At 41.9% G+C, this 21,852-nt stretch overlaps 1 protein-coding gene across 6 annotated transcripts in view; it reads right to left on the bottom strand.

The window, feature by feature from the left end:
- Window positions 1-21,852, bottom strand: part of ptpn13 (protein tyrosine phosphatase non-receptor type 13) — an 87,639-nt gene that overhangs the window by 8,428 nt on the left and 57,359 nt on the right. For 2 of the 6 annotated variants that reach the window (XM_080418680.1, XM_080418681.1), the window contains exons 10-34: window positions 21,001-21,223; window positions 20,818-20,892; window positions 20,231-20,405; window positions 19,784-19,934; window positions 19,070-19,208; window positions 18,528-18,680; window positions 17,995-18,177; window positions 17,716-17,878; window positions 14,512-14,989; window positions 13,533-13,630; window positions 12,907-12,966; window positions 11,268-11,357; window positions 10,969-11,076; window positions 10,289-10,420; window positions 9,448-10,025; window positions 8,547-8,678; window positions 7,225-7,318; window positions 6,603-6,688; window positions 6,275-6,440; window positions 5,422-5,636; window positions 5,015-5,113; window positions 3,664-4,058; window positions 1,849-2,008; window positions 1,025-1,180; window positions 40-211 (exon numbers count right to left, since the gene is read on the bottom strand). In XM_080418680.1, the coding sequence (XP_080274806.1) occupies window positions 40-211; window positions 1,025-1,180; window positions 1,849-2,008; window positions 3,664-4,058; window positions 5,015-5,113; window positions 5,422-5,636; window positions 6,275-6,440; window positions 6,603-6,688; window positions 7,225-7,318; window positions 8,547-8,678; window positions 9,448-10,025; window positions 10,289-10,420; window positions 10,969-11,076; window positions 11,268-11,357; window positions 12,907-12,966; window positions 13,533-13,630; window positions 14,512-14,989; window positions 17,716-17,878; window positions 17,995-18,177; window positions 18,528-18,680; window positions 19,070-19,208; window positions 19,784-19,934; window positions 20,231-20,405; window positions 20,818-20,892; window positions 21,001-21,223 (4,481 nt within the window). The remainder of the gene's footprint in view (window positions 1-39; window positions 212-1,024; window positions 1,181-1,848; window positions 2,009-3,663; window positions 4,059-5,014; window positions 5,114-5,421; window positions 5,637-6,274; window positions 6,441-6,602; window positions 6,689-7,224; window positions 7,319-8,546; window positions 8,679-9,447; window positions 10,026-10,288; window positions 10,421-10,968; window positions 11,077-11,267; window positions 11,358-12,906; window positions 12,967-13,532; window positions 13,631-14,511; window positions 14,990-17,715; window positions 17,879-17,994; window positions 18,178-18,527; window positions 18,681-19,069; window positions 19,209-19,783; window positions 19,935-20,230; window positions 20,406-20,817; window positions 20,893-21,000; window positions 21,224-21,852) is intronic. The other 4 variants (XM_080418682.1, XM_080418685.1, XM_080418684.1 and 1 more) reach the window with 3 other exon arrangements.

Raw genomic sequence — 21,852 nt, 5'->3', positions numbered from 1 at the left:
TAAATGCTGAATAAAACGTACTGATGAACTTTCCCTTACCCAGGTTTTCTTGGGGCCCCTGGAGGCAGATATCCGGCAGCAGGTGGGCTTCTATCGGGGGCTTGGGGGCCTCCAGAACCCTACCTACCACCAAGTCCACCACCCGGGGAGCAGCACGCACCAAGTTGACCACCTCAGTGTGGCCCATGTTGGAGACATCGGAATTGTTCACCTGCAGCGAGAACAAGTGATGAGTCATTCACTCAACCTGGTTTTGAATGTATATGCACAAATCAATACAATCTATATATATATAAGTCTTTCTGGCACAGGATCTTGAGCCCTATACTGTACTCCGTCATATGCCTAATGGCAAATATTGCCCATCTACAAGCTCACAATGCGTAGGGCTATCACGATTACAAATTTAAGTTGACGATTAATTGTCACTCAAATAATTGCGATTAACGATTTAATTGTGTGTTTGGCATTGAACATTGGAACATATGAAGCCTTAGGCTTCGTAATAAAAAAAAATGCACAGGGCAGATATGACAAATAACTGAAATATACAAAGAAATTATTGACATATTTAATAACTTACAAATAGCAGAAATAGCTGATCTACAAGCTTACAATGCGTCACAAAGTGACGCGTTGTAAGCGTGTAGATCTGCTATTTCTGCTTTTTTAATATTTGAAAATGTGTGAATATTTTTCAACATGGAAACGTTTATGACAAAATGAAAAATAACTGATTATCTCAAATAATTACGATTAGACGATTATGTAATAATTGTGACAGGCCTAACAATGCGTCGCATTGTGCCACGCTGTGAGCTTATAAATTGGCTATTTTCACTATGTTTTATCTAATCTCTTTTAAAGATTTGTGGCTATAATGACGTGCCCAAAACAAGGGGTGCCATGTTTAAAGTGGTTAGGAGCAAGAGCTAAAAAGGCTCAATTCATAGCTCATCACATTTTGACGAGCTCCATTCAACAAAAACACTTGTTTCTCAAAAACATCCTTGGGTTTATTTACCATGATCATTCGGTCCCCAGGCCTGAGCCGACCGTCTCCTTTAGCCGGGTCCTGAATGATGTCATGGATGTAGCAGCCTTGATCATTGCCTTTGGTCAGGGTGAACCCCAGGCTCCCTTTCTCCGACTTCACCAAGGAGACCCTCAGCTCCACATCCTGACCAAAGGAGAGGGCAATAGCAGTAATAGGAATACATTAAAACGATGCTAATGGTTTGTACAGATACAACTTTTAATATTTTAAACCACATCTCTTAAGCTCTAGTTTCTGGACGTCTGTCAGAAATATTATTAGAATTCCAGCTTTCCGACCACATGAGTTTCCCCGTTCCTCAGTCCTTACCGGCAGTGGTGTAAAGTAACTAAGTACATGTACTCAAGTACTGTACTTAAGTACAATTTTGAGGTATTTTTTACTTCATTGGAGTACTTCTACTCCATTACATCTCAGAGGCAAATATTATGCTTTTACTCATCTATAATTATTTAGTTACTTGATTATTATTACAAAACACACTAACCACTTCAGCCTTATATAGATTTCGGCCATTTGAAAATAGCTGATCTACAAGCTCACAATGCATTGCGACGCATTGTGAGCTTGTAGATCGGCTATTTTCAAAATATGTTTTTACATTTTGAACTTGAAATGGGACATTCTGCACAATGACTACTTTTACTTTTGGTACCAATACTTTTGTACTTTTACTCAAGTAAATATTGAATTCCGGACTTTTACTTGTACCAGAGTATTTCTACATTGCAGTATTGATACTTTTACTTGAGTAAAAAAACGGGAGTACTTTTACCACCACTGGTTCTTACCGGGACAAAGTCGTCCATGTCCTGTCCGTTGCCCGGCATGGTGAGGTTCAGGGGTGTGGGCAGTGGAGGAGGGAGGGGCTCGGGGCTGGGGGCAGCAGGGGACGTCACCATGGGCTGAGGGGGAGAGTCAAGCTCAGCCGTCAGGGGAGATGAAGGACACCTGTCCACAAAACACCCACACAAACACACATTTATATAACACGCTGTCACATGTGAAAGTCAACCTTTAAACCACTTTGTGTTTAAAGCTGCAACCTGGAATAAAATCATTATTTGACCAATCTTTATGGTAGAGTATGTTAATAGAGCGTCGCAGTTCCCGCCCACTTCCTGTTTTTTTTGGTGCCGGAAGAAAAAACTTCCATTGACATATCCAAAAATCTAGTAATTTAAGCCTCGAATCAAGCCATCACGAGATGACATGAATCATGACCATAAAACGTTTTTTTCTGTGATTTTTTTTTATTTTATATTTAATTATATGATATACTATATTTAATAAATACCCTTTGTTTTGCCGTTTTCAACACAAAAAAAAATCACAGAATCAAACGTTTATGGTCATGATTCATGTCATGTCATGATGGCTTGATTCGAGGCTTAAATTAATAGATATAAATATTTTTGGAAATGTCAATGGAAAAATGCATTGAGTTTTTTCTTCCGGCACCAAAAAAAACAGGAAGTGGGCGGGAACTGCGACGCTCTATACAATATAACATCCAACTGCAGTGGTTGGCGGTGGTCTCCCCTATTTGACATTTTAGAACCTGGTGTCTGGGTAGGACACCTACTGGTTGACGAGTAGTACTGCCTGAAGCTCAAGTGCAATAACTTCCTTACCCAAGCGGGAGTTCCGTCGTAACTTGGCGGTAGAAATGTCGTCTCTCGCGTGGGAGACTTTGAATCCCGGGTAGGACATACAGTAAATCTTACAGAATGCAGTTTCAAACTGAGATAAATGGCACACATCTGGATATAACATTTGAATATGATTAATATATTAAAAATGGAAGTGTGTAAAAATAGGACTGTCTGAACCTCCATCCAATGCCACATCTGACAGTCATTCCAGTTGTAATTAAATCCGGGGGTATTTAGGTTGGGGTTTGATGGCCGGGGCCGGATCCATTTTGCAAAACGGTTCAATTATTTGATTCGATCAGCTCATGAATCTAACAAATGTCTTATTGAATCTTTTCACCCCAAAATCTGTATTCTCTGTACAAGCTCTGCTATTTTCACAGAACTTCCGTCTATTTATGACATTCCCAGAATAGGACACGCTAGGGTTCATGTGGTTAACCGGCTTTAAACTCTGGATCTGTTTTTAAAATCAGTGGCTAAATTATTAAGTAACACTTTGCTCTCGCTCCAAGTACCAACCAAGGTGCCATAACTCTTGCTATATAAAGCTGTAATTCAGGAGTCTTCAACGTTTTCAGGCTAAGGACCCCTTAGCTGAGAGAGAGATGAAGCAGGGACCCCCCACTACGTATTGTCTAAAATTGTACTGCAGACATATTTTCAGACATTTAACCACTTGAACCGTCAATACTTAGCCTAACCCACCTCCACACCAAACCTCTTTGCAAAAAATAGCCGATCTACAAGCTCACAACGCCTCGCGCTGCGAGGCGTTGTGAGCTTGTAGATCTTCTAATTTTAGCTAATGTTCCACTCAGAATAGGGATGCTAGGGTTCAAGTGGTTAATGTAAAAAACATGATCCTATCACACAAAGATTTGGCAGCCCCCTGCAGTAACTCTGAGGACCCCCTGTTGAAGACCCCTGCCGTAATTGATTAAACGTTACCTCCTGGTGAGGTCAGATCTGGTCATGGACGCGTCAGTGGCGTAGAACATGGAGTGGATGGTGTCGTCCAGTTGACCGGGGCTGTCGTAGCGGCCCAGGCCCAGGTTGTTGCTGGGGGTCTGGTAGATGCTGTGGTCCCAGGTCTGTCGGCAGTGTTCCCGGGCGCTGGGGCTGAAGGCCTCCTCCACCTCCTCGTCGCCGTCGGTGCTGTCGCTGTAGCTGTTGCGGCGGCCGCCGGGAGTCTTCAGCATCAGCCTCTCCAGGGCCTCTTCCACGGGACCCAGAGCCCTCGTGCCGCCGCCCTCGCTGGCCGAAGGAGAGGCCGTCCTGCTCAAACTCAGGGTGGGTGACTCCGCCTGGGTGAGCGGTTCCTTACGAGGGGAACACATGGGCGTCTGTTGGAGGAAAAGATTTGATCTAGATTAACACATTATAAGGCCTGAGTTTTCCAATTCTACAAAATGTCTTCTAAATCCTAACAGTTTTCTGAAAAACGTATGTTTCTGTATCAGTGGTGCTCAAACCTTTTTTTTTTTTTTTTTACATTTTTTTTTTATCCCGCAATTTTTGTAACCCATATTTTTTTTTCACCCGGTGCCAATTTCCTAAGTGATCCTGGGCCCTACACCAGCCCTACACCAGCACTACACCAGTCCCCCACAGTAGGGAGGCCAGGGCCGAGCTTATGCTTCCTTCAGGCATGAGAGCCAACTGACCTTCTTGTCACCTGACAGGGGGGAGTTTCCCTGGTTGGACGTAGCGCGTGGAAGGAACACGTTATTCCAACCAGTTCCCATCCCCTCCATCAGGCGCCCCGGCTGTCATGGGGGAGGCGGTATAGCGACCAGGATTACTACATGTTTTTGTGAGGGTATTAACTACCCTAGGAGACACGGGGAGAACATGCAAACTCCACACAGAGTAGGCCCTTTCGCCAACCCCACCAAGGGTATGGGCACTGATGACGCGGAGGAGAAGACACGCCCCCAGCGCCCACAGCGTCCCCGGCGGGAATCGAACCCAGGACCTTCTAGCTGTGAGGCGACAGCGCTACCGACTGCGCCACCGTGCCTCCTTGCTCAAACCTTTTCATGTCAAGGACCCCCAAAATATGTTGTTCCAGGGACCCCCATCTTTCTCTCTGCACTTTCTATTTGCCCAGTTGATTATTGACTAGAGCTGCTAAATTACTAAATCGTTGTAGACTAGCAGTCAAAATACTTTTTTGTTAGAGAATCTTAAATCTCTGCACAGTAGAAAGGTAGAAGTTATGGCTTCGTGAAGAACAATGTGGGTAACACTGTTTTGGGAACAAGTGCATTATGTATACATTATTCTTGTAGATTCTCACCAGGGCCGAAGTATCCAACTCAGGCAGAACACCATGTTCTGGTCTACAGAGGAGCAGAGTTACATCCTGTCCTGTTCCCCGCAAAGCTGAGATCACCTCCTAGACAGACACATACAGTATGCATACAGTATGTGTTATAATAACTCATGCATGCAATTCTAACTTGCAAATCATTATTATGTGAAACCACATATACTTTGTGACACGATGAAAATAGCTGATCTACAAGTTAGTTCACAGCGTGTTGCATTGGACCGTAATGTGAGCTTGTAGATCGGCTATTTCAAATCTTAGTTTTTTAATGTTCGCCTATAATGATGCCCAAAAGCAGGTTGAAAAGTGGGTAAATGCATCATTGTTAGTTGAACCCCCCCTGGGATTGCCACCCAAGGAGATGCGTGACTTACATGTTGTGAGAGGCCTTTGAGGGGCGTTTGATTGACACGGAGAATGACGTCGCCTACGTTGATGCGGCCGCTCTCTGCCGCTGGTTGGCCAGGGAACAGCTTTTTGACACGGACCATGCTGGAGCCAGGGGGCTCCTCGGGTATGTTCTCCTCCCGAGAGAAACTGAAGCCCAGTCCTGAAGAGTTCTTCAGCAAGCCAACCTCAAATACATTGTCTGGAGACAGAAGATTATTTAGCTGTGCTTTCAATATGTTGGTGGATACCTCATGACAATGTTTATACTCTTGGGACTACTGTCATGTGTATTTTCAGAGGGCGCCAATTCAACATACTTTTGTATTCTAGCAAAAAAAAGGAACAAATTAAGCTGAAAATCTGGATTGGTGGCAGGACCAATCCTGCATAAAGTTCACAAAAGGATTTTTCTTAATCACCACAGCCTGTATAGTGTTACATGCATCATGTAACATCATGTTACATGCAAATGTCTGTGCTGTCCTTTCCTTCATTGATTGTTATTGTGTAATTATTGTATTTTATGATCAGTAGTACTGGAGAGTGTTTTTTTTGTGGTAAAATGAAGCCCTGTCTGTGGTTCTGAAACATTGTTACATGTTTGGGCATTAAAAAGCCTTAATCCGGCCCCAAATAGAGCGTAGTGTCCCCTAAGAAACTCAAACAGAACTAAAACGTTCAACTTCTAATATGCTTTCAGTCAAGTTTCAGGACAAAAGCTATGTGGGAGCTTTGTGGAATATGTAAACATGACATCCACGATTACTGCTGTCACCTCCTACTGTAAAATCACACTTGACTTCTCCAAGTGCATTGTGTACTATGTTATTTCCTCACCGTCTGTAATGAAGCCGTACTCTGGTTTGGGTTTGAGCTCCAGAAGCTCATCTTTGTTCTTCGCCTGGCTCTCGTTGGCACCACAAGGGGGCGTGCACTGAGGGGTGACTGGTGCATGAACACTGTCGGCAGGAAGCTGCCCCTTCTCCAATTGCAAGTGAACAGTCTAGTATTGGGGAAAATAATATTATTGGCTGTTCTGAAACATGAGTCATGAGTAAACTTCTAATTAAAACATGGGAATTGTTGTACTTTCTAATAAATTATGAGAAAGATTAGGTTGAGTACCGTCTGATAAAACTTGCTCTGTTTAAATGTAATTTCTGACCTGTCCAGTATCTCTAAGTGCCTCCACCGCTTGTTTATGAGTTGCTCCCTCCAAACTCTTTCCATTGACTGCCAGCACACGATCACCTAGACACAGACGATGACAATTATTGCAAGTCAACAGTGATGCATTCCCTTCCTTCAATCATCAGAATAGTGTAGTTTTCAGTTACTAGTTTTCATTACTGCAGCTACTCAGTCAAATGTTTAGTGTTAATCTAACTCAAATGGACCCTTACAGGTCCCCTTAGTCGTTACATGAAAATCACCAATTAAAACAGTTTTTAATAACAATTTCACTACAAGAATAATTTCTACAAGAAAGACTGCCTGCACAAGCAAGGAAGTTGCTATTCAAATGCATGGAGGTCCCAAACGGTGAATATTGTAAGCACGCCATTGTAAATGTGAAATGAATCAATATTGAGCAACTGCATAGTCTATATCTCTCCAAAAATTCACAACAAAATCTGACATTTTTAGACTTGTTTTGCGCACTACCGATACATCAACTATATGTTTTATAAAATAACAGACACTGTAGTCAGCGGTGATGTTTTCTACTCATTTGGGTAAGTTCTGAATGGCTGTTTGCGAGAAACATGATTTAGTTTTATTCGTACCCCGCTGTATTCTTCCATCCAGCTCAGCAGCTCCTTTCGGTATGATTGCCTTCACGTAGATGCCTCCGTGTCGGACACTAGTGTTGACTCCCCCCTGGAAAGAACCACAGCGGCTTTAGGGTAACGAGCAACCATGCTTCATTATGTTAGATTTTTAATGGGGTGGTGATGATGGGTGACTGGGTGACTTTGTGATGTGTTATTTACAAATGATGATTCAATGAAACTATTGAGGCAAGTGCACATCTCTACTTATATATGGAATCCCATTTATGCCCAAATCAAATAAATATGCAGTTATGAGATTATAAATAATCACATGAATAAGTGCAGTAACTAATATGTGGTATTTATATCATAATTGAATATCTATTTAATCTTTGCACAAAAGCGTTCCATATACTTCTCATTTCACTGTGATGGTGTTAATAAGTGACATTTTGTTAACCAAGCAAATGTAATGGTTACTTGATGATGATTTAACTAAGATGACCGAACTGTATTTGCCCAACTTTAAATATTTTTCACAACAGGCCATACAGTACGTTGTCTGTAGACACAATTTTATTCATTATAGAGGAATATCCCCTGTGGGTAAGAGAAGCCAAGTCCACCGGTGACATATTCAGAGAGAAATTGTACCAGTCACGGTCCAAATCACTCTAGTCTAGTTATACGTAAGTAGCAAGTGCCTTTGGTATCAGGCTGCAACTGTACTGGTTGTACAACTTTACCATTTAGAGTTACATTTGATTTAATTGATTAATCTTAATTGACTATCCTATTGGGCTTTTATTCCAAGAGTCCATAACATTAAAATGATTCTTCATTCAATGAATGAAATGATATGAAAAAATGGCATGCTACAAGATGTAATGAAATCAAAATACTTAACCACTTAAGGCCTATACATTTTTTAACTCTTTTTTAAAAAAAAACGTATCCGAAAAGACAAGCTCACAACGTGTTGCATCGTGTCGTATAGCCGAACTACAAGCTCACAATATGAGCTTGTAAGTCAGCTATTTTCAAAAAGATTCAGCTTGTAGATCTGCCATTTTCAAGTTTCAAATATTTTTGAAAACCTTCGCCTATGGCATGCCCAAAATAGGGTCGCCAGGGTTTAAAGTGGTTAAGTAAGTGTGACATGCAAAGGGGTGATGTTCTATCCCCACATAAAGCCAGACACAGCTTCAAGATCAGATAGTAGCAGCACACAGCTAAAAGGAAGCCACACAAACAACAGCAAACATAGAACATATGAATACATAGACACAAAATTAAGGGGGGAAAGGGGAAAAAAACAAAGAGAGGATTAAAACCTTGCCGAACAGTACCGTGACACTTATGCCCAGGCTACTGTCCTTTTTGGACAGCTCAATGTCAAATAGTTCTCCTGGACGGAGGCTATTGACCCCTGGGGCATTACCACTTAAACTTTCCACGATGCACTCCTGTAAACGGAGAACAGGGCCATGAGTGTGTGGAGATATCACCCGCCATGACATGCACACAGAGAGAGAGAGAAGATGGAGAGAGAGAGAGAAAAGGAGAACGAGAGATAAGGAAATAAGAGGGAGTGGGAAACGTATTAGATCATACATCCACATGACATGACATGACATGCGGCATAACGTAGCGTAAATCTGCCTTGCATTGACATGAATGCAACGACAAAGCAAATGTTATTATACATAGATAGCAGGCAGTTAGTTACGTCAAGCTTCAGATCCTGTTTTGAGGATCTGCGGCTGGTCTTTGCACCATGAAAAGACCTATTTCATATTATTTCATGTTAACGGGCAACCTTGTCAGACAAGCAAAGCTCAGAAGTTTGGTGCAAATTTAAAGAATCCTCAGTGTTAACCCATTAAGACCGGGAACGCATGTGTAGTTTTCAGGTTTCTTTGGCTATTCCAAAATAGCAGATATACAAGCTCATAGCGCAGCACCGAGTGCTGCGCTATGAGCTTGTAGATTTGCTATTTTTGAAAAATTGTAAAAATTTGTGCAAAGCGAACATTTGTAACTCAAATCTTTGCTTCTGGGGGGTCCCTGGAACAAAATATTTTACAAATGTTCGCTTTAAAAAATATATATCTGCTGATTTTGAATAGCCAAAGAAATCTAAAATGACCAGAGATGCGTTCCCGGATTGAATGTGTTAATTTAACTCCAGTGAACTTGATTATGTTCCCACAGACATGCTACCTAGGGTCGCACCTTTTTGAGCTTCAGTTTCTCTTGACTACTAGAGTAAGTCTCCTCGTCCATGTCTGAGTCGCCCCAGTCAGAGTGTTCCGAAACCTTCGGAACCTCGGGGACTTTAGCCTTCCTGGTTTTGGGTGGCAGAGCTGGCGGAGCAGCAGAGTCCAGACCGAGGCTAGGTGGTTCTGGCGTATGTTGATGGACTACAGGTGCGGCAACGGCGGCCGCATCAGGAGAGGCTTCGACAGTGTTCCGGGGTATTATTCCGTTGGCAGAAACCTGGGTGGTGGTGTTGGCAGCGGTACTGATTTTCCTCGAGTCCAGGGAGCTGAGGCTGGTACGCAGGTGGAGCAAAGAGGAGGGGGAGAGGCTGGTACGCTGGTGGAGCGGGGAGGAGGAGATGCTGGTACGCTGGTGGAGCGGGGAGGAGGACGACGGCGGGGGGCTGGCGGCGCTGTGGAGAGGAGGACTAGGGCTTCCCGTTCCAGCTTGCTCCTCAGATGAGGATTCAAAGTCTAGTTCGTGTCTCTGACCAGAGGGAAGCGCCATCGCCGAAGACGTGGGCTGATAGGGGAGAAAGGCTGCTGGAGATTCTGCCCAAAAAAAGCCAACAATTATAATGTTAATTTAGCCAAAATCAACAGATATTAAAATACACTTTTACACCCTCACCCTTTTAAATACTGATCTCTCACAGCAAAAGGTTAGCATCAGTATGGCCACCTAACCATGTCTGGTAGGGATGACTTTAACCTTGAGTTAAAATTAATTAAAAAAAAATTGTTTTACTCGTAACTAATCCAGTCACTACACTGTAAAGTCCAAATAAAATGCACTGCATCCTCTGCTACTATACCTTCGTAGAGCCTCTCTTTGGGCTGGGAGACCACCAGAGTGACGTCATCAGGGGAGTTCTGGAGGACCTCTATAGTGGCGGCGTGAGGGAGTCCTTCCAGGTTTACGTCATTTACTGAGATCAGACGGTCACCTGCACCAAACACACAATGTTTGACTAGATGCACTTTTTGCACTATTTAGTCAATTACCGGCGTGAACCCTCGTATCCTAGTCATCTACCGGGGGGCACACCGGTAGATGACTAGATAGTATACATACTTGAAAAAGACCGAAAAGGGTCGAAACGTCATATCTGCTGTTTGTCGTAAATACATTTTTGGAGCATTCAAAAGTGAGTTGCGAGCCCTTGCTTTGTTTTCCATGATTCTGTTTGGCTCAGCACCAAGAGACGGAGGATGCGCGTCATTTTTTTTTTAGACAGTACATCAACCACGTAATTGCAATGCAACTGGTTCGATTCTGGCTGGAGACCGTTGTTTTCCCCCCCTTCTCTCTGCCCTCTCCTTCCCCTCTCTTTACAGTCTCCCGTCTAAAACTAACCAGAAATATACATCAAATTAATCATAGCTACACATATACACTATCAATCAATCTATAAAACATATAATCTATCCCTGATTTTGTAACCAGTTGGGTATACTTGAAAATGCTAAACTATAATACTGAACTGTGGCCTACCAGGTTTGAGACACCCGTTGACATCGGCGGGGCCACCAGGCGTGATAGAACTGATGATGGTGCCTAGGTCCATACGACCAGAATCCTCACCTCCTACAATTTGAAACCCTACAGGCACAAAAATGTAAAGAATAAACTAACTTTCGAACACATTGACATGGGGTATGATGATATGGAACAAAGGCCTTGAACTCTGTTTAGCGTTGGTGCCAACTCTGACTCTGAGCCATAGATAGTGTGAAATGGACAGGAGGCATTATTTTAAGGCACATGTACACATCGTGGATCTAGCCGCTTACCCAGACCATATTTGACATCTTTTTTCAACTTTACAGTTGTGATTTCTCTCTGTGGGGATGGCAAGGCATTCAATTTCTTCTTTAATGAGTCTGTGTGAATCAAAAGAGAGAGAGCATCAGGGGGCTGCCGTAGCTTAGTGAGGTAGAGAGGATGTCTATGTTAATCAGGAGGTCACTGGTCCCCCCATCGGTCCACCCAGTATATAAGTGAGCAAGACACTTTACTCCTAACAGCCCTCCCAGAAACTACACTAAATGGTAACCGGAAAGGCTCACCCCAAAACACACTCGCCCCCGTTTTTTTTTCGCGGACCGCTCGCCCCGGCGGTTCTTGTATTCTTGTATTTGTTTTACTGAGGTTAAGGTTAGGAATAAGGTTAGGTTTAGGCATAGTTTTACTGAGGTTATGGTTAGGAATAAGATTAGGTTTAGGCATAGTTTTACGGAGGTTACGTTTAGGAATAAGGTTAGGTTTAGGCATAGTTTACTGAGGTTACGTTTAGGAATAAGGTTAGGTTTATGCATAGTTTACTGAGGTTACGTTTAGGAATAAGGTTAGGTTTAGGCATAGTTTACTGAGGTTACGTTTAGGAATAAGGTTAGGTTTAGGCATAGTTTTACTGAGGTTACGTTTAGCAATAAGGTTAGGCTTAGGCATAGTTTTACCGAGGTTACGTTTAGGAATAAGGTTAGGTTTAGGCATACTGTAGTTTTACTGAGGTTACGTTTAGCAATAAGGTTAGGTTTAGGCATAGTTTACTGAGGTTACGTTTAGGAATAAGGTTAGGTTTAGGCATAGTTTACTGAGGTTACGTTTAGGAATAAGGTTAGGTTTAGGCATAGTTTACTGAGGTTACGTTTAGGAATAAGGTTAGGTTTAGGCATAGTTTTACTGAGGTTACGTTTAGGAATAAGGATAGGTTTAGGCATAGTTTTACTGAGGTTACGTTTAGGAATAAGGTTAGGGTTTAGGCATAGTTTAGGAATACCTGGTGGCGACCGTTCCGAGGTCGCCGGATTTGACCAGGGGCGAGGCTGTTTTGGGGGCGAGCGTTCTCGTATTCCACTAAATTCCACTAAACTAAACTACCTTTAGTTTCAGAGCAGTGAAAGACAAGGATACAGTCCAGTCTGCATTACACAGAGTAGGCCTTTAGTGAAAGCGTTTCACAGGCCCTGAGAGCTTTTAGTAGATCTATATATCACACTGTAAGTCAGCCCAGGCCCAGCGTCAGGCTAAATACAAAAAACAGAGGCCAGCAGTGTTGTTGATGTACTTTAGCGCTGCTGGCTAATGGCCCTGAACGGAAGAGCTAAGCCTGGATAAAAAGAAAAGGTCATGAGTTCTGTGCCAAGAATAATGGTATTAAACGGAGAGACTGGACAGAATTATAGTCCACAGGCAGGCAGAGACTCTACACTGGGTTATATAATAAAGATTTAGTCTTTGATCTGGGGGGAGAGCAAGACAGACATTCTTTGTATGTTGTATTTGTAGCGGTTAGCTATAGTTAGGTATGCTATATGGCCAATACGCTGTTCAATAGACTGGACAAGGTTAAGTGAGCTGTAAATACAGAAGCGTATGACATTAAACATAAAACAAAGAACGTGGTGACATGTAGTTGTTCATGCCTACCATTTACAGTTAAGGAGGCAGGGGTTGAAGAGAGGCCAGAGGAGCTGTGCATACTAACCCCTGGGAAGAGAACAAAAGAGAACAGTTTAACCACTTAAGACAGATTTTTATTTTACTTTGTCATATGACAAGTAGCAAAAAATGATATATCTGCTATATTCGGTGTGGGACACCTTGTGGTGGATGTGATTTGACTCCTTATAGCTCTGGAACAATTACTGTACACTGAGTGTATGGATTTAAATTTGTTGACTCCAGTGGAAAATTAAATGTAAATGCACACATTGAACAAAATAAATCCATCTCACACTACAAATGTATTAAAAGCTGCAATTCATAAATATGTATTGTTCGTCGTGGGATTCGAATGCCTGCTTTGGCAGGGGAAATAATGCGCTTTGAGCTTCAGGCAATACCGGAAGAGTAGGGAGGGACCACCCCCAACAACTGCATAAGTTATATTGTATTTATCATCATACTTTACCATACAGACTGGTAAAAAAAAAGAATTATATTCACTGAATAACTCCGGATTGCAGCTTTAATTATAACAGTCAGAGTTACACCCTTATGGGTCCAATAAAAACAGAAGATTTTGCAGCGTACACACAGGTCAACAACCTTACCTACTACATAAGCTTGGCCAGTATCCTCTATAGAAGAAGAGTCAGACTCCTTCTTGCGCCTCCACGCTGGACTGCTATGAGCCACGCTGCCAAATGCTCTGAGAAGGAATAGTGAAGAGATGGAGGTTAGCTTTAAAATGCTAAAATTTCTCCTCCCACAGCAAAAAAAAAAAGCCAACTAAGATGTTTTTTTGTTATCATCCCATCTCTCCCACAGTAGGACATAGGGGAAACACAGAGAAGCCCAAAACATGCCACAGAGCTGTCTTAAAAACATCTACTACTAAATGCAATTGAAACGCACTACAAAATGCCAGACCCATACTCAATTATTTTCTAACTACTTACAGTAATTTATGCACACAGAATATTATTGGCCGACTTTGGAATTGAATGCCACTAATGATCGGGTCGGACATGACCTGGCAGGCCCGCCAGCTACACATCAGAGCACGCGCACACTGCAGAATGCACATAAATATACACAAGTAGACAGTGTACACACACACACACACACACACCCCTAGAGGGCCCATTAAAAGCTGAAAGTAATGCACTGGAGGTAGAGTTCGGCAGAAGTGCTGTACAGTCATAGTAACCAACAAGCTCACTCAGTAACTCCTGTTCTACGATGAGCTTAGCATCTACTGTATGACACACAGACTATCAGCCATGCCAACGAGCCTCAGTTCAAATACTAATTAAATTTCCCTTATGGATAAATAATATAATAATAATAACAACAACAACTAGAAAAAGTGCTCCTCGGAGTAAAGGTCATTGTGAGCCGGAAATCACATGATTATAGAGATATGTGTACCGATTGGCATACCGATTACTGCTTGTTAATATTAATTACATGAAAAAAACGTCACCGTATTACACGTCCAGCCATTCAGTTTCATTTGTACACTCTTCTGAGTTAACGAGAACGTTCTCGGCCTGATGAAGACCCTAACCGCTCGGAACAAACACTCACTTGTCCTGTTGATGTGAGACAGAGATGGATCCTGTGTCAGAACTGGCTCGATGATGATGATGAGGATGATGATGATGGTGTTGTTGTTGAGAGGCCAGCAGGTTGAGCTGGTCCTGTTTCAGTCCAGCGTGTGACTGGTCACCATATGAACCCCCCACTGAGGCTGGCAACGCGATTCGATGCTCTGGAGACTCGGGCACCTGGCCCAGGTTGTGGTGGGACCGGCTCTTCAGCCGTGGGTTCGTGAGAACTCCGGCACCTGGAGTGAAGCCTGGGAAAACCAGGTCATCCTGGACCATGAGCCGGCCAGAGGGAGCCTTGTTGAGGGCCACCTCGGAGTAGGATATCCTCTTCAGGTGGTCCGGGTTGGAGCGAGAAGAGGAGCTAGGGCTCAGGCTGATGGAGCTCACAGTCCGTCCCATCGCATCTGAACTCATTGTTTCGTGGGAATACTGGAGGTTGCTCAAAGGGCAGTTCTCTGCCAACCAAAAAGAAGAACGGGGAAATAAATGTTTTAACCTGGGAATGGTTACAAAACATTGATTATAATATCGTTCCGGTTCTGGCTGAGCTGTTGAAGCCGTTGTAAAATGCTCTATAAAACACACAGCTGTGACCACATGACATCAACATTACCGTGTCAAACAAATGGTTTCAAAATGTCCCGATTTTGTTATGAATTTTGATTTTCAAAAAACAGTTTCTGAATATAGTTTTAGGTGAGAAACGTGCCAGATGCTCAATATTGATTAATTTACAGCTAGTTTAAAGGTAAGTGATATTTTTTTGTATTTATTTTGTTTTTGTTAAAAAAGTTAAAGTACTATATTCTGTTAGTAATCATTGCTACATAGTGTTTGTTCGGTCACAGGGGTCTCTCCAGGTCTTTAGTAAACAGAATATAGTACATGTTCAGGTAGGTGACAAAGTTTAAGCCAATCAGGAGAGAGTATTGAAAATACATTTTCTGTTTAATAAAGAGCTGGAGAGACAAGGGAGACTCCTTTTACTGAAAAAAACACTCTAGAGCAATGAGTACTATCAGAATATAGAGCTATTTAACACTTATTTTAAAGGTATAGTAGGCAACATTAAGCCTATATTTGAAAAATACCTCTATATATATATTTTGCATTTTTTCCCCTCTATCAGCCACTATATAATGATGCTGGGGTGTTTTCCTGCATTGAAAAACACTCCTCTTTCTGAAATCCGTATTTTCCCTACTATTTAGGTTACACATCCGGGTATCCGGTGCGTAAATTCACGCACGCATGTGCGCATCCGTGCGCGTCCGTGTGAACTTTTTACTTTCGGTTTTAAAATGCTCTCAAACTTCGTTTTTTAGGCACATAATTTACTTTTCAAAAAGCGTTTGGATAGAATTTAGTTGTTTAACTTCATATATGTGGTCAATTTGTCATGAAAGAGCCTATTTAAAAATTAAAATTCAGAGAACCGGCAGGGGCGGGCAGTTCCGCGAATTGTGTCCGAATAAAGTAACCTATATTCGGCATGGCCCGTTTAGAAGTCTGCTTACTCTATGGAAGTCCTCCGTGCGTCACCCCCTGGTGGTCGGGGAAACGAACTGCTGGATTTTTTCCCTTTGTTTATCTCTGAATCGCCTACAATCCCTTTAACAAAAGTAAATCACTTACCCTACCTTTAAGTTAATCTTATTTCTTTTTTAAGATAATTTCAGGGGCTTTTCTTGCCTTTATTCGATGATACAGAGGAAAGAAACCAGAATCAGGGAGAGTGCAGCTAAGGTCTGCTGGGCTTGCCTACAACCCCCTTAGCTGTTCTAAAATTACTGTAAACCCCAGACTCTTGACGATTATTGCTTTAATAGTCATACCTTGGTGGCTCAGTCCCTTAGTGCTTAGTGTGCTGTAAACAGTGCACTGAGTTCTTGTCCAGTTCAGGACTTCTGTTGCATGTATCATTGGAAAACCTTCTCTACTATGAAAGCTCTCTCTCTCCTCATCCTCCTAACACGTCCATATTTTCCTCAATAAATCAAATATTAGGCATTATGGAAATGTTTTAACAGCCTCATGACTTATGTTTTATAATGTATTAAGTCTTTACTTTACATTATTATGGATCCCAATTAGCACTTGCCTAAGCCTGGCTATTAACACATCGGGTGCCAAACACGGTCTGAACCGTGTTTGCGCAGAGTAGCGGTCCGGTGCCGAACACGGTCCAGACCGTGAAATATGTCTTTTTGTTTTTTTCGTTTTTCTCCACACGGGCGGGGCTAGAGCAGCTCTGGGAGTACCCATTGTGATCTTGAGAAGGATAGGCCAGATAGATCACCGGAAAAAAAAAACATGGCTGCCATCCACTTCCTGTCTATTTCCTTCTTTAAAACACCTATATCTCCGAATCTGTTTCCGGTGGGGAAAACCGGTCATGCGCGATGCGCGATCCCCCCCCATTGTAACTCGCGAGTGAAATGTTATCGTTCCAGGCTGTAGCCAGGGTCATCGCGCAACATGAATGGATGTTTTTTTTTACATGGATTTGCTCCTCGTGGAGTCTAGAGCTTTAAACAGCAAAGCGCAGTCAATGGGGAGAATGCTGGCACCCAACGTAAGTTGTTATGAAAAAATGCTGGCACCTGATGTGTTAATAAGACATTATTAGCATCAATACACGTTATCATGCAATTATGAAATTATAAATACTAATTTTAATTTGCTTACAATACCGGTATGCTTGGAATAATTTAAATAATTATATTCATGATGGCTATGGCCTTGTGCAAACCTATTCAAGTAAATGTTACCAACAATTCTTGTGATTTGTTTCCCTTGTTGTACTCATTCTAGCTTCAGTTATTACAGTACAGTAATTTGTATTTGTTTGTCTTTTTATGTAAGATATGAAAGCCACGTTAAACAATTAAAACTGATTAGTGGGATGTATAATAAATTAAGCAGTTTTGTAGCGGAAACTAGGAATTATTTTACAATGCACTAAATTTAAACTTTTTGTAACTCCTTCACTTTTTTGGTGAGTCAAACAAATTTAGACGATGGTTCATTTTGTTAGCCTGGGATCCAGCCTGATTCACTACGTTCGGCGGATTTTTTTTCTCACTTCGCTTCTCAGTCTGGAAATGTCCAAGGGAATCAGGCTGGATCCCAGGCTAACATTTTGTGTATGTAAGGCAAAAGGTGGACGAAGGAATCATACCAAGGTCCTGCAGCTCCTGGTTGTTCTGGCGAGCCTTCATCTGCAAGTGGAACTTGTGCTGATCGGAGCAGAGTTGCAGCAAATACTGACAGGTCTTATTGCTGTCTGTCTGGAAAAGGTGTTTGATCCCATCTGATGTGTTCTGGAGGCAAATCTTCTTTTTCTTTGGAAGGACAAGGGCAGGATTTTAATATTTTCTTTTTCTCACAGATTGACTTGCTATATATGTAGGGATATATGGCAATGTGACCGTTTATAATATTCAACACAAATACATACTGTAAAGGAGATCTTCTTCGTCTCCCTCCACGGGAACCGTAGCACTGGACTTCGGTTTCCGTTAAGGACCTCAAAGATAAGCACCCCTTTGGAAAAGACCCCCAGCATGATTCCTGTCTGGGACCTCTTCTCAGGAAGCACGCGGTGGAAGTGGACCCCGTATTCTGTCAGCCTCTGGCTCACCTTCAGGAGGAACAACATAATGGACTATAATAATGCTTTAATGTATACGTCAACGGCGTTCCATGATGAAAGTAGACGATCTACAACATCACAATGCGTGCCATGCGACTTCTTGTGAGCATGTAGATCTGTATAATCTAATATATGTAATAATAATGGACTATGGTTAAAAAACTACAATTACGTAAATTACGTATATTTAGGCATTCCTAAATAGTACAATTAGTAATCAAAATCAAAATATTCAAATTAAGTAGTCATTATTACTTGCCTGCATTAAATCCTCAACAATTCTACCCATTTCATTATGCTGTAGTAATTCTGTTAATTTGCTTATTGGACTTACAAACCTTAAGGAATTCAAGCTCTGCCTCGGTCTCAGAGGCACCGTAATAGTTGCTGTGGAGTTTGGGCAGCTCCTCCTTCATGGTGGTCTGGTCTAGCTTGTCCAGGACAGAAACTGGTAGGTAGTGTTCTAGTCTAAAATAAGTCTTCCCATGGAGCTGAAAGGGGCATCAAAATGACATTCAGAGAACGAAGCCCAAACTTGTATCATTCCAGGTCTTGTTCTTTTGTACAAGTGAGATCTTTGCCTCCAACTCTATTTTGAATTCTAGCAAACATGTTAGTCTCTTGTGCAAGTGAGAGACATCACTTGGCAGAAGATATCGGTGATATCAGCTGCTATATATCATTTTATATATCCTGCGTGTTTTCTACTTGCACAATCTTTCTGCTTTGACCATGCATGTATTTCTGATATTTATTTGACTTGGTTTCTTTCTCTATTCTTATCACTACCTTTGAAACTGCAAAAGTTTTACATCTGTAAACTCAATAACAATAAAGTTGATGTTGACCAACATGAGGAATTATTGTACAAAAACAGTACCTCAGCTTGATAGTCACTGAACTCAGCCTGCAATGCCAGAGATGCCAGGAGCATGGCGTTCTCTGTGTCACAGCGCATCCTCTCCTCTAAGACGTCCTTCCGCAGCTGAAGGTAGTACTGGTGTTTTGTCATGGTGTGCCTGGTTTCAGCGGTGCAGAAGAGACATTTCATGCGTTTGTATTCAAAGCGCCACAATATTAAAGTAATCCGAAATATCGTCCCTGTCGGGCAGAAGCCTAGTACCTCCAGATTTCATCTTGTCAATTTTTTTTCCATAAATTAATGGCCTATTTCAAACTTTGTTGTATGACAAGTGTCGTGCAAAAGTAGCAAAAATAGCTTATCTACAAGTTCACAACGTGTCAAGGTGTGTGCTTGTACAGTAGATCTGCTATTTTTGTAGAATTGTATTAACAAGATTGTCACAAAATAATCTTTGAATATATATTTTGTCAATATAACATTTGTCAAATATTTTGTTCCAGGGCAAAGATTTGAGTTACAAATGTTCACTTTTTTTTTTTTTTTAGATCTACAAGCTCATAGCGCAGCACTCGGTGCCGTGCTATGAGCTTGCATATCTGCTATTTTTGAATAGCCAAAGAAATCTAAAGTGACACAGTTCCCGGTCTTAATGGGTTAACAGAGTTTTCATTTTTTTTGTCATTTGTCACATGATGACATTTCAACTAATCGTAAATCATATTTTCTTACTGGATGAGGTTGACATCGTCCAGAAAGAATTTGATCCGTAAGAACAGGTTAAAAGGCACATCAGCTTTCTTCTTCCTGGGATCATCCTTCCAGCCCTCAGGTGCCACTTTGGAAAGTTTGGCGTCGGGATCAACGAAGAAAAACTCGTTATCTACGGAGGCAGGGAGACGAGGAGACCAGAGTGAGGAAGAGGAGTGGGTCACGATCCAGAATATTTTACTTGACGATTAATTGTCACACAAATAATTGCGATTAACGATTTAATTGTGTTTTAGGCACTGAACATTGTACGTACGTATGTCTATGTATATATAAAAATTACATATTTTTTTCTTTTAGGCTTCGTTAAGAAAACAAACAAAATCTAATAAAAATAAATAATATACTATGGCCAAAACAGGCCATATTTACACACATATTTGATACACACAGAGACACTTTTTATACCTTTAAGATACGCTAGGCCAAACAGATGGTGCTCCACCAGGCCAACATGAGCCACCACCATGTCCAGAACGTCTTTACAAATGGCCTTCACGTCACAGCTCAGCTCCAGCTTCTGACCGTTAAGCAGCACCACGCCCACCTTCCTGGGAACCTCCTCCACCTTACCACGCTTGTTCTGAGGAGAGAGAGGAAAACAAACGCGTGAGGAGAAATGGGAGCGGGAGCTACAAGACAGTGATTCTCAGCCTCTTCAATTTCAAGAACCCCCAGTTTGAAATGCATTATAGGTCACAGACCCTCATTTGATACAAGTTTAACTCTGGGACCCACTATCTACACCGTGTTCATTTTGAGTTAAAAAAATACCTTAAAAAAGGGATAGTTCACCCAAAACTTTTTTTCTATCAATTAGTCACCCCATGGATCAAATTATTAAAAAATATCCATGAATTCAAGTCTCCATGGGGTGACTAATCGATAGGGAAAAAAAGTCATTTTGGGGGTGAACTATCTATCCATTTAAGTGTCCATTTGGTTCATAACTATCATAAATAAATAAATAAATAATCATAAATTCACATTCTCACCATTATTGACGAAGGAACAGCCAAGTTGACAAACGGCTCACTGGTCATCTTCACAAACTCGGGGCCATAGAAGTTCTGCAATGTGTGTGTAGACAACAAAATTACTCCCTCAAGTCATTTCATATTCATTACCAATCAATCATACACACCTAGATAGAAACCCATCATTTCTGCTTTTATTACCTTGGGTTTGCGGTGGGCATGTGGTAACGTAGAGGTACTTAGAGGATCCCGGAGGTCCAGCATGGAGGTGCGTAATGGCGTTAGGGGGTCGTCTGTACCGTAGAGATTGGCCCTAGACAACCTGTTGGCCAGGTGGACTTGGAGACGCTGAACCTCCTCTTCTTGCCTCTGGAGGAGCAATTCAGCACCAACCACACCTTCATCTGAAGCCCCCTCATACTGTCTATTAAGAGAAGAAGCATGGAGAGCAGTAATATATATGGGTTACTTTCATACTGTGAACTCATGATACATTAAGTCTGATTTATAGTTAGTTGCGTGCTGGTGTGGCGAGCTGAAAATAGCCCATCTACAAGCTCACAACGTATGTCATCGTGGTGCGTGGTGAGCTTATACATCTGCTGTTTTCGCCCCGTGACAATGTAGTACAACGAGTATAAATTAAGCATTACAATCATGTCTCTGCATGGAGTAAGCCTTTATCAGACATAGAGAGATATATTAGAAAAGCTTTTTAGCCCTGCTAGCATGGATAGTCAGTTGGTTGATCAGACCAAACTACTCTAGTGTGGTTGAGTCTAGAGTTTGCGAGTGGTAAAATGGCCCACTCTGATTATCTATTAATCTCAGCTCATCAGTATTGTGAGCAGAAACCATCACTGTGGATCTTTGGTTCCTGATGTTGAGTGCGTGTCAGCAATTTTCTACTTACACAATGTGCAAGTTTGACTAATGACAACTATATCTACTTGGCAAACAAATATGATGTCGCTCTTCCCCATTATTTGGAGACTTCTTGACTCCTTTAGTGCCAACAGTACTGAATCGAGCTGTTTGTCAAAGTTTCGAACA

Source organism: Gymnoscopelus braueri (assembly GCF_963280865.1).
Source record: "Gymnoscopelus braueri genome assembly, chromosome: 22".
NCBI lineage: Eukaryota > Metazoa > Chordata > Actinopteri > Myctophiformes > Myctophidae > Gymnoscopelus > Gymnoscopelus braueri.
This window is presented reverse-complemented; position numbering and strand designations above follow the sequence as displayed.